At 43.5% G+C, this 14,227-nt stretch overlaps 5 protein-coding genes across 5 annotated transcripts; 3 read left to right on the top strand and 2 right to left on the bottom strand. All coding sequences in view use genetic code 12, as the record gives it.

The window, feature by feature from the left end:
- Positions 1-45: 45 nt before the first annotated feature.
- LODBEIA_P07980 (60S ribosomal protein eL14) lies at positions 46-450 on the top strand (the record flags this gene model as incomplete). Its single annotated transcript, XM_066976757.1, has 1 exon — positions 46-450. One exon carries the CDS (start codon positions 46-48, stop codon positions 448-450), a length of 405 nt encoding a protein of 134 aa, XP_066827736.1.
- A 422-nt stretch (positions 451-872) lies between these two features.
- Positions 873-3,176, bottom strand: LODBEIA_P07970 (uncharacterized protein; the record flags this gene model as incomplete). Its single annotated transcript, XM_066976756.1, has 1 exon — positions 873-3,176. One exon carries the CDS (start codon positions 3,174-3,176, stop codon positions 873-875), a length of 2,304 nt encoding a protein of 767 aa, XP_066827735.1.
- Positions 3,177-3,502: 326 nt separating this feature from the next.
- Positions 3,503-4,798, bottom strand: LODBEIA_P07960 (uncharacterized protein; the record flags this gene model as incomplete). Its single annotated transcript, XM_066976755.1, has 1 exon — positions 3,503-4,798. One exon carries the CDS (start codon positions 4,796-4,798, stop codon positions 3,503-3,505), a length of 1,296 nt encoding a protein of 431 aa, XP_066827734.1.
- A 5,611-nt stretch (positions 4,799-10,409) lies between these two features.
- Positions 10,410-11,603, top strand: LODBEIA_P07950 (uncharacterized protein; the record flags this gene model as incomplete). Its single annotated transcript, XM_066976754.1, has 1 exon — positions 10,410-11,603. One exon carries the CDS (start codon positions 10,410-10,412, stop codon positions 11,601-11,603), a length of 1,194 nt encoding a protein of 397 aa, XP_066827733.1.
- A 2,349-nt stretch (positions 11,604-13,952) lies between these two features.
- Positions 13,953-14,192, top strand: LODBEIA_P07940 (uncharacterized protein; the record flags this gene model as incomplete). The annotated part of the gene is made up of 1 exon (XM_066976753.1): positions 13,953-14,192. The coding sequence occupies one exon, from the start codon at positions 13,953-13,955 to the stop codon at positions 14,190-14,192; it is 240 nt and encodes a 79-aa protein (XP_066827732.1).
- Positions 14,193-14,227: the final 35 nt, after the last annotated feature.

Genomic DNA, 14,227 nt, shown 5'->3' with positions numbered 1-14,227 from the left:
GGTTTTACCTCACATCAGTCAACCACACAGCACAACGCCATAGCCATGTCCGAAACCATTGTCAAATCGCCATCATTCCGTACCGTACACACCGGAAGATTGGTTCTTCTCAACAACAAGCACTTGGCCGTTGTTGTCGAAATCATAGATAACAAGAGAGTTTTGATTGACTCTGTCGATCCAGTTGTACCAAGACAAGCTATTTCCTTGGACAAGGTTGTCTTGACCCCGGTTGTTCTTCCAGGCTTGACCAGAGGAGCCAGAACTGCCACCGTTGCAAAGAAATGGAAGGCCTCCAACGTTGATGCCCAATGGGCCAAGTCTGGCTGGGCTAAAAAATTGGCTTCTAGAGAAAGAAGAAGAGAATTGACTGATTTCGAGAGATTCCAAGTCTTGGTATTGAAGAAGCAAAGAAGATACGCCACCAAGAAGGCTTTGGCTAAGGCTTAAACGGTTTGACGTGTTTCATTTGTGTATTAGTTATCTTTTTTTATTTTTCATCTATCCATCATCAAAACACCATCGAGAGATGACCAGCATGGATTATTGTCACGACCCGGGAGAAAGAACTTTGGATAAATACGTCCTGGACTGCTATGTTTTTTTTTCTCAAAAAATGTATCATGTCACTAATTACCATCATTCCATCCGACGCACCGCCTTATATTAGTATATAAAAACATAATATAAAATTTCAGTTTTTGCACCAACGTTGGGTTTGTCCATGTAGACCCGAGTGAAAAGTGAAGCTTCACAGAGTATCTCTCTTTTTTTGTTTGTTTTTACTGTACCAATCTAACCCTTCAAGATATCTTCCCATGAGTTGTCTCCTCTCTATAACTTTATATTTACAAGAAACTTATGAAACCTATTTACTTTTTACTTTGTTGAGCCTTTTGGTAATCTTCAATCAATTGCTTTTGCAAATGGGGACTTGTTTGAGAATACTTTAAAAACTCCAACGAAAACTCACCTTTACCTTGGGTACAGGCTCTTAGACTGGTGGAGAACCCAAACATGGAATTTAACGAACATTCGGCAGTCACAGTAAACTCATCTTGTCCATTGACAGTCTCATTGATCACACCTCCTAGTTTGTTCACCAACCCGACAACCGAGCCTTGAAATTCATTTGGAGCTGTCACGTCAACATTCATAATTGGCTCTAAAATCACAGGAGCGGCGTTTTGAAAAGCTTGCTTGAACGCTCCTTGAGATGCGGTTCTAAATGCCATTTCGGAGGAGTCAACAACGTGTGTTTGACCATCGTTGATGAGCATATCCACTCCTAAAACCTTGTGACCAATCAAAGGACCTTTCTCCAAGGAGTCTTCGAACCCCTTTTGACATGCCAACAAAAACTTTTCTGGGATCTTACCACCAACAATTTGAGTCAGGAACTTGTTTTCGCTTTCCAAAGGCTTCATCTCACCCATGACTCTACCATATTGACCGGCACCTCCAGATTGTTTCTTGTGAGTGTAGTCAAAAGTTGTTGGCGCGGTGATTGTTTCTCTGTAGGAAACTTGTGGCTTACCAGTAACACACTCAACACCATATTCTCTTCTGATTCTTTCCACGTAAATCTCCAAGTGCAATTCACCCATACCCGAGATAATGGTTTCCTTTGATTCGGCATCGAAATGGACTCTAAATGTAGGATCTTCCTTTTGGAACCTGTTCATTGCCTTGGAAAAGGCCCCGTTTTCCTTTGATTTTGGAGCAATACTCAACGAAATCACCGCTTCAGGAACAAACATCGAGCTCATGGTGATTTGTTTGGAACCTTGGCCGATAAAAGTGTCACCGGAAGCACAGTCGATACCAAAAGTAGCGCATATTTCACCGCTGCCAACTTCGGCAACATCTTCCATATCATTTGAATGCATTCTCACCAATCTAGACACCTTAACTTTTTTGCCAGTCTTAACATGGGTCATGTAGGCTCCTTTCTTTAATTTGCCTTGGTAGACTCTAATGTATGTCAATTGACCGTATGGACCTTCTTCCAATTTAAAAGCCAATCCAACAAAGGGCGCAGCACTTGAAGCAACCAAGTTGACCGAAGTCTCGGTTCCATCAGGATGAACTTCTAAACCGGTGTTTAAAATCTCGTTTGGTTGCGGCAAGTAGTCAACGACAGAGTCCAAAACAGACTGGATTCCTCTATTGGCTAATGCCGATCCCATCAACACGGGAGTAAATTTTCTTGCAATGGTGGCGCGTCTAATGGCAGCTTTGATCTGCTCGACGCTGGGTTCTTCACCTTCCAAGTAGATATCGGCGATTTCTTCGTCGACATCAGCCAAAGTTTCAATCAAAACCAGTCTTTTCTCTTCCACCAAGTCTGCCAACTCGGGAGGCACTTCTGCTTTTCTAATGGTCTCACCTTGTGGACCCTCGTTGTACAAAGCAACGCGATCAATGATATTGACGACACCTTCCAAGTTCTCCTCGGCACCGATGGGCACTTGGATTGCAGCTGCAGGCATCTTCAACTTCATGTTGACTTGTTCGATTGCTTTCCAAGGGTTGGCTCCCATCCGGTCCATCTTGTTGATAAACGTGATTCTGGGAATGTTGTAACGGCGCATTTGTCTGTCAACAGTGACGGTTTGCGATTGGACACCGGCAACTGCACACACCACCAACACGGCACCGTCCAAGACCCTCAAGGCTCTTTCAACTTCAATGGTGAAGTCAATGTGCCCGGGGGTATCGATCAAGTTGAAATGGTAGTTTTTATCGTCCTTGTCCCAGGAACAATACGTGGCGGCTGATTGAATAGTGATACCTTTTTCTCTTTCCAAATCCATATGGTCCATCTTGGCTCCAACGGAGTCTTTTCCTCGCACTTCGTGAATGGCTTTGATTCGACCAGTGTAGAAGAGCACACGCTCGGTGAAGGTGGTTTTCCCCGAATCAATGTGGGCTGAGATACCGATATTTCTCATCCTCTTGGAGGCCTGGATATCCTCAGAGGTGGAGTTTTTGATAATCTCATCAATGACCACTTTCTCTTCTTCGTAAGTTTCTGGCTGTTTGTGTTTAAGATCCTCACGCAAGAACGAAGCCGTTTGGAATGGTCTTAGTATGGTCGTTGGGCGGGCGCATTCGCGCTTCAAGTAGTTCGCCAGTCTCGTGCTCCTCCATACCCCACGTAATATACCCGTCATCTCAACTGTCACGGCGTGTGTGTTTTTGTTTCGGACTCTACTGAATTTGCAGACACTTGAATCGAATCGAGTCAGATCACTTCAAATCAAATTATCGTGAAAGAGCCGATTCTTCGAAAATTTTCAATACTTCGGTGCTACCAGTTGCAAACTTTCGCTACATACAAAAAAGAGAGATGGAAACCAAGTAAGTAAAGAAGCAAGAAAGTAGGAAAGTAGATGGCTTGATGCTTTTGGTTTGGGCAATCTATAGAGACGAATATCTATCAATTGATTTATTTGGGCGTAATTGATAAGCTCATTTTTGGGGGCTCAGTTTTTTGAACTCAGTCCCTAGGTTTGACACCTATCCCGTTGACATTTCTAAACATCATGACACCTGGGGCTTTATCGTTATCATCATCAACAAACTGGCAACTTCTGATGCACTTCCATAAACTCAACCACATACTTTCACCTTCGTATCTGTAATGCTCACCCATGACTTTCCTGATGGCCTCGGTAGCTTCCCTGGCGTTGTAAAACGGTATTCTTGAAACATAGTGGTGCAAAACGTGTGTCTCGATGATGTCATGGAAAATGTGTTGACCAACAAAGCCAAAGTTTCGATCGATTGTAGCAGCAGCACCGCGAGCAAAAGTCCACTCTTTGGCTGTGTAATGGGGCATTGTTGGGTCAGTATGTTGCAAAAATGTGACAAAGACCAACCAGTGGTTGACCCATAACCATGGCACGAACCAGTTTATCATCATGTTGAACAATCCAAACGTCTTGTACCATTGGTACACACCGGCAAAGGCAGCAAGAATACCGATATCGGACAAAACAATGTACCAATACTGGTGCTTGTCAAAAACCGGCGACGAGGGAGCGTAATGCGACCTACTCAACCATGAAGTTCCTGGGTATTTCTGGCCAGTTGCATTCGAGGCCAAGTATAATTGCAACCCGCCCAATTGTTGGAAGACCAAAACTGCAAAGGACCAAATTGGACTCTCTTCCATGATATCGGCAATCTTGTCCGCCTTTTTTTTCTCCAAGTATTCTTGCTTGGTGTATGGGATAAAGACCATGTCTTTGGTCAAATGGCCTGTTGCCTTGTGGTGCTTTGCATGGCTGAATTTCCACGAGAAGTATGGAACTATCAAATACGAGTGCAACACCCACCCGACGAAATCATTGACGGCTTGGAAATCGGAAAACGCGCCGTGGCCACACTCGTGTGCCAAAATCCATAATCCAAAGCCAAACAACCCAATGGCATACGATTGAGCCATCCAGGCTGCACCTCGAAGCGCAAGCGAAAGATTTTCATGGCCGGCAATCTCGAGGCTGGGGATGAGCGAGTGTCCCGCGTAACCGATGAGACACATCATGGTGATGTCTCTAGCGACATAACCAAGCGACCTGACCAACGACCTATCATAGCAGTGTTTTGGTATGGCCTGTAGAATCTCCTTTATCGTGTAATCCGGAACCTTGAACACATTGCCATTGGTATCCACAGTTGTCAAATTTGAAGTAGCTGTGTCAAAAGTTGCAATGTTTCCTGTTCTTTTAATGGCGGACTCTTCACTTCTGGAAGCGTTTGCACCACTTGCACTAGCTTCAACAACACTCATCCTTGGGTAAAATCAACAATGAAAAAAAAAAAGAACAAAGGACTCAGAAGATGAGGATAGAATACAAATGCTGACAGGAATGCCTTTAAAGAAAAAGGGAAAATCAAGCACCTCTATAAATGCAACTTTTTTCACATTCACGTAGTATAAACCAAAGAAAAAAGACCCATAAAAAAAACTCAAATAATTTGCAGACAAACTAACAAAATAAAAAAAAAAACCAAAGAAAAAAAAAGTTAGAGCTCATCAACGCTTGTGGCTGATAAAATTTGCAAGATGAGCTTTATCGATATGATTTTCTTTTCCAAAAGCCAATTATTTTTTGCAGATATGTGATTTGCCCTGGAACTGTCCAGATGCGGGTATGACAAGAGCCTCAATTTTTTTAAGCTTTTGACGATTTCTCTGAACAAACTTCGCCTCGATACAGCAGCCCAAGGGAGAGAAGAAAAACGGAGACATTTTGCAGTAAGTAACTTGATGAGTTGATTTGGCAAAATGGAAACCTCGTGGGGCCATTGACAAACACGTCTACATTGAGTGTAAAGACTCGAGGATGGTGATAGTGATGGTGAGATCTCGGGAAAAATACAACAGTTTGCATCAACCTCCAGCCTTGTATATACAGGTCCAGACCAACTGTGTTTTTTTTTATGTCTCGATGCCTCGATGGGCGGCTTTTGGAACTCGTCACATGACCATCGCCTAAGACCACGATGTTGCAGCCATCTGTGTTTTGTCCAAAGTCGAGATATTGGCCTCGGGGCGATAAGGGAAAGATGCCCTTGATAGACAAACGGAATCATATTGGACACATGTGGCCTGCAAAATTTGCATTTGGTAGTTTCCATCTCTTGTCTTGTCTTGTTTTATGGACAGCAGCAGTCGAGGTGTGAACTTGCTTCAACCCACGGCTAACCTAAGCAGCCGCAGCCCCCTCCTTACAGAGCTTTTGAATAGACGTATACTGCTACACTGACAGGGCAGATGTCACGGGGTAAATCTCGAGAAGCTAGAACAACATCTATGTCACGTGGACGGGAAAAAAAAGTAAATAAGCGAATCAAAGTCTATACAAGTAAGCTGCCTTTTTCTTTCAGGTGAAGACTTGTCCCATCCGCCTTCAACCTGGGGCGGTATACTTGCCGCGTTTCGTGTCGACGTAGACGAGGAGCTCTTCTTATCTTCCTTCAATTCGCCGAGTCTCTTTTGCACGATTTGATCGAGGTTTGTCTCTTTTCCTCTGTAGCTCACCAACCACGGGTTTTGCAACAACGACCCATAAGCGGGCCGAAGGTCGGGGCCTCTTTTGAGAAGATCGCCGAGTCCAATTTTGGCGGCTCGCCATCAACAATGGCACTCACTTGTGAAAAAATGTCGCCAAATGTTTCTGGTGGATAAGGGTAATGGCCGCATGCTATTTCCAAGATGGTTAATCCTAATGACCATCTATAACTTGGGCATTCCCACTGGATTTGAAACACTTGAGTGTTTGGTCACCTTTCCCTCCCACGCAAAATTATGTTTCGTTATCAATTTCGTACGAAATGTGAGTGAAAAATTAAAAACAAAAAACAAAAAAAGACGGCTCACGTGTTTTGCAACCATAGGGCTGATAATAATTACCCCTTGCAGAAAAAAAGCTCGAAAGAACAATTATCCGAGGGGTTCCTGTTTGAGTTACTGAGCAATTCCCAAGGCCAGTTTATTATTGACAAGATCAAACCTTTGTCAAATAGGTCTCAACGGTAAAAGAGAAGAATAATCGTTCAGTTGTTTTTTTTCAAATGGCAGTTGTCTTGCATGGAAGTTGGTGAGTTATATTTGGCCAATGACATACCTCTGCCGTTGCGTGGGAGAGTTGGTTCAACCGCAAGCAAAATGGGAAAAGCACGGTGCTGGGCAAAGAGTGAAATGAGAAACCAGAAATTTCAACAAATTTGTTTGCGGATAAGTGGAGATTGCACGTCACTTTCCCCTCTCCCCTCTCGCCTTACCCTTGCTTGTCGATGATTCAGCACAATGCAATACAATCAGATCAAGAAGTCGATGAAGATAAGGATCCCACTTTCCTTCTAAGGTATTGTAGAAACTGACCATAGAAACACGAGAGTTTGTAGCCGTTCTGTTGTTGCCAGCAAAGGTTTGACAACAATATGATAAACGAGACTGACCAGTAGTGGCATTGAAATTGGCTCGACTGAATTTCACCATAGTCTCCAACTCTGAACAAAGAGATATAACCATGGAATTATGAAAGAAAAGACAATTGTTACCAAAAATAAAAAACAACAAGAGTTTACCGTAGCAACCACAACAGAGAAGCATTTTATTGTCTTGCCCCGAGTGGAGAAAGCCTCATCCTCACGGTTGCAAAAAAAAACAGCAAAAAGGCCGCCCTCTGGATTTCTTGTTTATCACCATTGCAGCCAAAGCCTCCACAGTAAAACCACCTCGCGAAACTTTTTTTTGCCGATTGCGAAGGATCCGCAAGCAGTAAATTATCTTTCAAATGAAAAAAAAAACGTTTCCAACAACTCTGGTTTGACGATAAAAAAGAAAAACAGAAAACACGTTGGATAGTCTCGAAAGTCCTCAACGTTGCTTGAAATCGTGAAAAAGAAAGGAGTCTCTAGGTTTAGAACACCGACGGTGGCCCAAAGCCAAACGTTTTGGATCTTTGAGTCCAACACAACAAAAACAACAATTCTCCATTCTCTTTAGTTTATTGTGGTTTGCACTTGGACACTATTCCACTACGGCCCAAATCGGCCTAGCTCAACAATAGAGAGTTCCAAAAAGCGTTGGACGACACATTTGCAAACGTTGGTGTTGCGGTTGTTCTTGCTGGCAATGTAAAGTGTCCTATAATAGAAGAACACGCGGTAGCGATTACTTTTCTTTTTTCATACTTTTCCTAATATGGTTATACTACTAAAATGAAAAAAAAAAAGATTTACCGGCGTGTAATACAATGTACATTTGGTTGATGGACGATTCTTTTCTTCACTTTCCACAATTCCTAGTACCACACGCTCGATGAATAAGCTTTTGCTGACAACTTTCGCAATTGAAACTCAAAGATTAGCCAAAAACAAGAAATACAAAAAAGTGGAAGTGACGATCATCTATTCGAGAGAGTGGGGTCAATAAACTAGTTTGAGCCATAACAACCTAGCGGGGGTTAAGGCTTGGGGAGGAGAAAGAAAGCGACTTCGTAGTTTACCCTAATTGAGATGTTTGGCGAATTGTGTCAATGTAGACATACCCATGGACTAGAAAAAATAAAGGGGGACAGTTTGTCGTTTGTTTCTCATTTTGACTCGGAGGAGCCAAAAGGCGTAGAGATATGAGAGAGACCAAAGTGGCCTGTTTGTTTCGGCCTCAAGATGAGGCCATACAGACAGACAGAAACAACAAAAAGCTTCATGGCTCTGCATGGTATTGTCCTTGCATCAGCAGCAGCAGCAAAAAAGAAATTTTATTACATTTCTGTTCTCTTCCTGCTCTTCTCGAGACAATTGCTGCAAATCAACCTTGTTTTGGTTGATAGAGAGGAGAATTCAAGAAGGCTGTTTCGTTTCTAGTGGGTGAAACAATCGAAAGCAACAGTTAGGAGCCTCTTTTCCGCTGCCCCCCTCCGCCCGTTGACGCTTGAAAGCGAAAAAAAAAGAAAAAAATAACGTGATTCGCGCAGCTGGAAATTTTGGGGCCTTCCTTCTGCAATTGGCAAATTCGTCAATTGCCGGTTGAAATGAGCGCCCGAGCGTCTGAGCATTTGAGCGCCTGAATTTCTCATGTCATCCGCGCAATGAGGCATAGAGAGAAAGAGAGAGAGGGGCAATCTGTGTACCTTTTCGCTTTTGGGGGAGGAGGAGGGAAGGTGCGAAAATTAGAGACACCTTTACGCCGGTTTTGTGGATGGCCATGCAAGTTAAGTTATCAATTTAGGCAAAAGCTGACTTTGATCCCCATGCCATTGATGTCTTGTCTCCGTAAAAAACCCTCAAACCCCCTCCCTTCTCCCCTCCATGCACGTAATTATAGTCTAGTTGTGGTACATGACCTTAGCGGGACTTTGGAGGGTTGAGCTATCGAAGGGGGTACGTTTGAGCAGTAAGGTCATGGCTGATCCAAAGTTGCAAAAACACGAAGAAAACGCCTCGTAAAATCTTGGCTTTCCCGCGGGTTCTGAACTCTTTTTAGTGTGGCACTAAAAATTAGAATATGGAAGAACCAACTAACCAGTCAGATAGGTATTTTAGTCAGAGCGCGTACGGTTTCGCGGAGAAGGAGAAGGTAGTGGGGAAAGCCCGTTAGAGTAGACACTTTTTTTTGGCAGTGTGGTGTGGTTGTGGTTGTGGTTGTAGTTGTAGTTGTGGTGCAACAGTTTCGACGCCAAAGGTGGGAAAAAAAATGTCCATTCTGTCATTATGTCAAGCAATGCAGGAGTAGAATAGTGCCATTGCTCACCAACCAACCAAGGTAAAAACAAAACAGCTTAAAAAAAATAACAGACTGGAATTTGCCACCAAATTGTATATCAAGAGCCACCCAGATGAGGGTTCACCTTCTAAGCGAATTGTGGGCCCTCTCTGCCCAGTCAACAGATAGGGGGCCTTTGAAAGGGGGAGGGGTCGAGCATAGTACCATAGTACTCCCCCCCCCCCTCTCCCGGTCTCACCAAAAGACAAAAAAGAAAAGTTGACTATGGGTGCTCTGGTTTGAAGACCCATGTTTTCAAGATTCTTGGTATAGATTAGCGACTCAATAGGTAACTGCAATCTCTTGGTCAAGCGGGTTTTTGACAATTAGCACAATTGGAGGGGGAGGGGGCCCTAATTTTTTAACAATTTTTACTAGATTTAGTTAGGCCCCCCCTCCACCGTTTGAAATTGGAGAAGAGCAGCAGTAGGACACCATAGGAGTAGCAGGATTAGTGGCAGGTTTGAAGGCTGACAAAGGAGGAGGTCGTGGAGGAGGAGGCTGATCGGTGCACGTGAATCCAAGCCACTAAATCAACAGACATAAAAAAATGGTCTGCGCTTCCTTTTTCGTTTCCTGCTGTTTGTGTCAACTCCCAAAGTACTGATGTGTGGGTGTGCAACCAATTGTCAAAATTTCCTATTTAAGAAATGAGATTTTTTTTTTTTTTTTAATTTTAGCTGATGTTCAAGACACGAAGGAATTATCCCAATCCACCAATCTTTTTTATTCCAACTTGAGTCAAATGGTGCTAAATCGCAGGTGCCAAAATTGTATCAACAATGGAGTCGACAAGAGAGTGTCGAGAGTGGCAGTGAGAGAGAGAGAGGCGTATCAGTGTGGTTCTGCTTGTATTTTTTTGTTTTTTAATTTCATATTTCATAATTCCCCTATATGACATCTCAGTTTCCATTCGAGTTATAAATATCATTTCAAATCCCTTCAAGTTTCTCCCCAAACCTTTTTCTCCTTTCTTTTTATTCATCATCATCATCAACATCTTCAGCCTTTTCTAAGCTTCTACAGCAAGGATCAAAATCGCCTGACTCGCTACCAAAAGATATTGATTTTATTTGACTTTTTTTTTGCAACCAACAAAACAAAACTATACCAATAACACTTGAAAATGAGATTATCACAAACTGCCCTTTGCGCTATTGTCGCCTCATCCGCTTTCGTTTCAGCTGCTCCCGCTGTTGTTGCAGAACAAACCATGATCAAGAGAGAAGATGTCAACGACGTCTTGGCCATCTTGAAGGAACTTAAAGAACACAGAGCCAAGAGAGAATTCCTTTCTGGCGACGAGTTGATTGCTCACGACAAGAGAGCCGACTCCGTTATTGGTCAATTGATCACTGCCTTGACCAACTCTGGTATCATTGGTGACGTTTGGAACATCTTGACCACCGACCAAGCCATCTCATCTTCGATCTCCGCCATCATCCAATCGGCTATCCAAACTGCCGTTGTCCAAGGTCCAGCTTTGATCCAAGCTGTCTGGAACTCTGGTTTGTTGGGAACCATCTTCAACAAGTTCTTGAACGATGCCGACTTGAGAAACGCCTTTTTGGACGTTGCTGCTTCCATCTTTGGTACTGCTGTCAACTTGATCACCTCATGGTTGTCTAGCTCCTCATCAACTTCATCCAAGAGAGACTTCCAAGAACTTGCCGTTGTCAATGTTTCCGCTAGAGACATCATTGACAGTGAATACTTGGACAAGAGAGACTTGGCCTCAATCTTGACTTTTATCGTTGAGCAAATCAAGGACTCAGGTATCGTCACCTCGGTCATCAACTGGGTCTTGAACGACCCTCAAGCCACCGTCAGCTTCTTGACCTCTGCTTTCCAAACCGGTTTGGTTGTTGCTGAGCAATTGTACGGCTGGGCCAAACAATCTGGATTGTGGGACTCTGCTTTGACCTACATCCAAAACAATGCTGGTCAATGGGCCGGTGCCATTGCCTCATTCTTGGGTAATGCTTTAACCAACGGTTTGATCTCAGCCTCAGACATTGACTCCCGTTCAGGCTCATCGCTCTCGGCTAGATCCGTCGTCAGCACTGCTGCTCCACAACTCTCCACCAGAGCCACCACCGTTGTTACTTCAGCCACTGGTGCTGGTGCTGCTGCTGCTCCAAAAGCCGCCACTGCTGCTACTGGTGCTGGTGCTTTGTCCTCCTTGGTCAACCAATACGGCACTGCCACCACTGCCCCAGCCATCCAGGCCAACACTGCTAACTTGGCTGGAAGCTTGAACACCCTCGTCAACGCTGCCAACTCCGCTTCTACTGCCACCAAAGCCAGAAGAAACTACTAAGCTTTCTTTTTTTGTTCTTTTTTTTGCTCCTACGTTATTTTGCTGAAAAAATAACTATAGATTTTTGTTCTTTCAGGTTGGAGTGAGCATGGTTCAGATGGTTGGCGATCTCATTTTTGGCGGCAGATCCAAGAGATTTGACTCACTATGTGTGTCCTTTGAACACCTCAACTCAAGAGACCAAGATCGGTTGTTGCTTTGAAAAAAAAAAAACCCCAAAATTAAAATCACGTTTGAACAAAAAATTTTTTTGGAAATCGTTTACTTCTTGCTTTGTCGGATGCTTTTGGTTCGTCATTATCGCTATACATAATACATTCAGTTCTTTCAGTTTACAATTCAGTTTATAAATCTACGTTGAAAAAGATATAGCTTTATCATCCTAAACACATATATACAATATGCTCAATAAAAAGATTTTAGATACAAAAAAAAGACAATCTCGAATCATGGTGGTTGTTTATAGATCCTCTTGCAATGCCTCATCTTTGAAACACTGGTGTGGGTAAATTCATTTTTTTGCACCCGGAGTAGAAGAGTCAAAGTAATAAACGCGACGAGTTTGTGGCTGTTCCGTGTGCTTGACGGGAAACGGAATTGGCAACACGGGATTAGGAGCCCTTTCATGAGTTCGTCATGGGCTCGCCTATGGCCATGTTCCCCAAAATCGTCATCGTCAATGGACATGCCCCCAAAATCGTCATGGCGGCAGATCTTTTTCTCCCCCTTTGAACTTCACGCAAAACCGCGGCTGACGAAAATGAAGAAGAAATGCAAGACGATTGACATCACCAAAGAGAAATTCCAAACCTTACAACCTCTTCACCCTGCCTCTCAGGTATCCCTTCTTATGTGTTAGGCGAAAACGCCAGCGGCGAGAGGGTCCTTGACGAAAGATCAACACACACTGTAAAAATAGAGAGACATCGGCTTTAACCGTCTCAGTCACACCTCCGGTTCCATCTACTTTTAGTTGCGAAAAAAAAAATAGATTTAGCATGTAGTGTTTGATATTATGAAAATGAGCTATGTCAGTAGAGGAAAAGGGCGATTCATGAGAGAAAGATCTGGGTGCGAGTTTGAAGGGATGAAGGGCTGAAATTTGATCTCGCCAGCTCGACGACATCTATCTATTTTTATAGCATTCCCGACATGCAAAGTAAAGCATTTGACTTTAAGTGGTCCAGCATAAGTTTGCACACATACATTTTTCCTGCCCTGGCAAGAACGTGTGTTCGAAGGAAAGCATACAATACGTAAATGCGTTCTAGCTCATTTTACTGGTATCTTCCAAGTGGTCAAACACTCTCGAGATGTCGATGCAGTTGAGGAGTTTTTAAAAATTGGGCATTAACTCTGGTGTCACGGATTAAATAGCGGGACATACTTCATCCGAGTAAGGCGTGGGTTACGAGCAATCCGACATCGCTAACGAGACGCCCACAAGGTTTCTTGATGACATGACAAAAGATCTGACTTTCAGGCTAGGCCCTACAAAGAGATCCTTGTCTCTCAAACGACGTAATGTGATTGAGAACAACTCAAATACATTCTCACAGTTTAAGGCGATTGAAATTTGAGAGGCCCTGCCACGGGTAAGCAAACAACCCGTGCGTAATTTTATTCTAAGGTGCACCAGCTTGAGAGATATACGCCGCTGATCTTCAACACCTGCAGGGAAAATTTCACTCCCTCCAACGAGAAACGAAATTTTTCTTTATTCGGCTTTGACATGACGAAACCGATGAAAAACACTTTAACAAAGTACGGATTTCTTAGCCGCTGATCTTGACGATCTGCAAAAGTAAGCTAGGCTAGGGACTCGTTTCAACTGGAAATGAAAGCAGAGCGAATCCAGTTACAGAGAAACCAGAACCACCCTAAACCAGAGATAAAAAGAGAAACGTCCCCCTTTATTTTTTTCAATTGGTTGTGAGGATGCATCCCATAAGATTGCCTCACGTACACGGGGCGGTAAGGGCCTCACACTCTCATATCTTTCCATCTTGTTCATGCTCGCTCGGTTATCACCTAACCAAATTGTTTAAAGGCTTTAATAGCTAAAAGCCACTATTTTTTTTTGCCTAAGATGCAAATCGTGTTATTGTAAACCAAGCCGAACCTGCTTGTGCTTAGCAACTAAGGGAGCCCATGGATTCAATCTGGACCAAACAATAGAGAATAAAATAAATGGAAAAAAATCAGATATCAAGTGGGTGATTTCATCGGACACCTCTATATATATGACGAGCTCTGTCCCTCTGTCCCTCTGCTCCCCTGAGATCAGCTCACGTCTTCAATTGTGTTTTCACCACCCCCTAGACACCCGACCCCACGAACTATCTCAAGATGTTGTACGCACTAGCCACGCCAAACTCCGCGTTCAAGCCCCTGATAAGGAAGATGAAAAACACATGGAGGTTGCAACAGTTCAAGAAGTACTACCTAGCTAAAGGCGGCGCCAACAGCAGTAGTGCGGCATCGTCGCCGGATTCGTCAATTGCAAGCTCGCATAGCTCTAGAAATAGCGATCGCATGTCGATGAACACGATTGGCACCGAGGCATATTCTATCCCGTCAAACAAGTGAACTGGTTTTCACGAGCATATCTATGGAAAAAAAAA

Source organism: Lodderomyces beijingensis (genome assembly GCF_963989305.1).
Source record: "Lodderomyces beijingensis strain CBS 14171 genome assembly, chromosome: 1".
NCBI lineage: Eukaryota > Fungi > Ascomycota > Pichiomycetes > Serinales > Debaryomycetaceae > Lodderomyces > Lodderomyces beijingensis.
The sequence above is the reverse complement of the archived record's forward strand: the minus strand, read 5'-3'. Positions and strand labels throughout refer to the sequence as shown.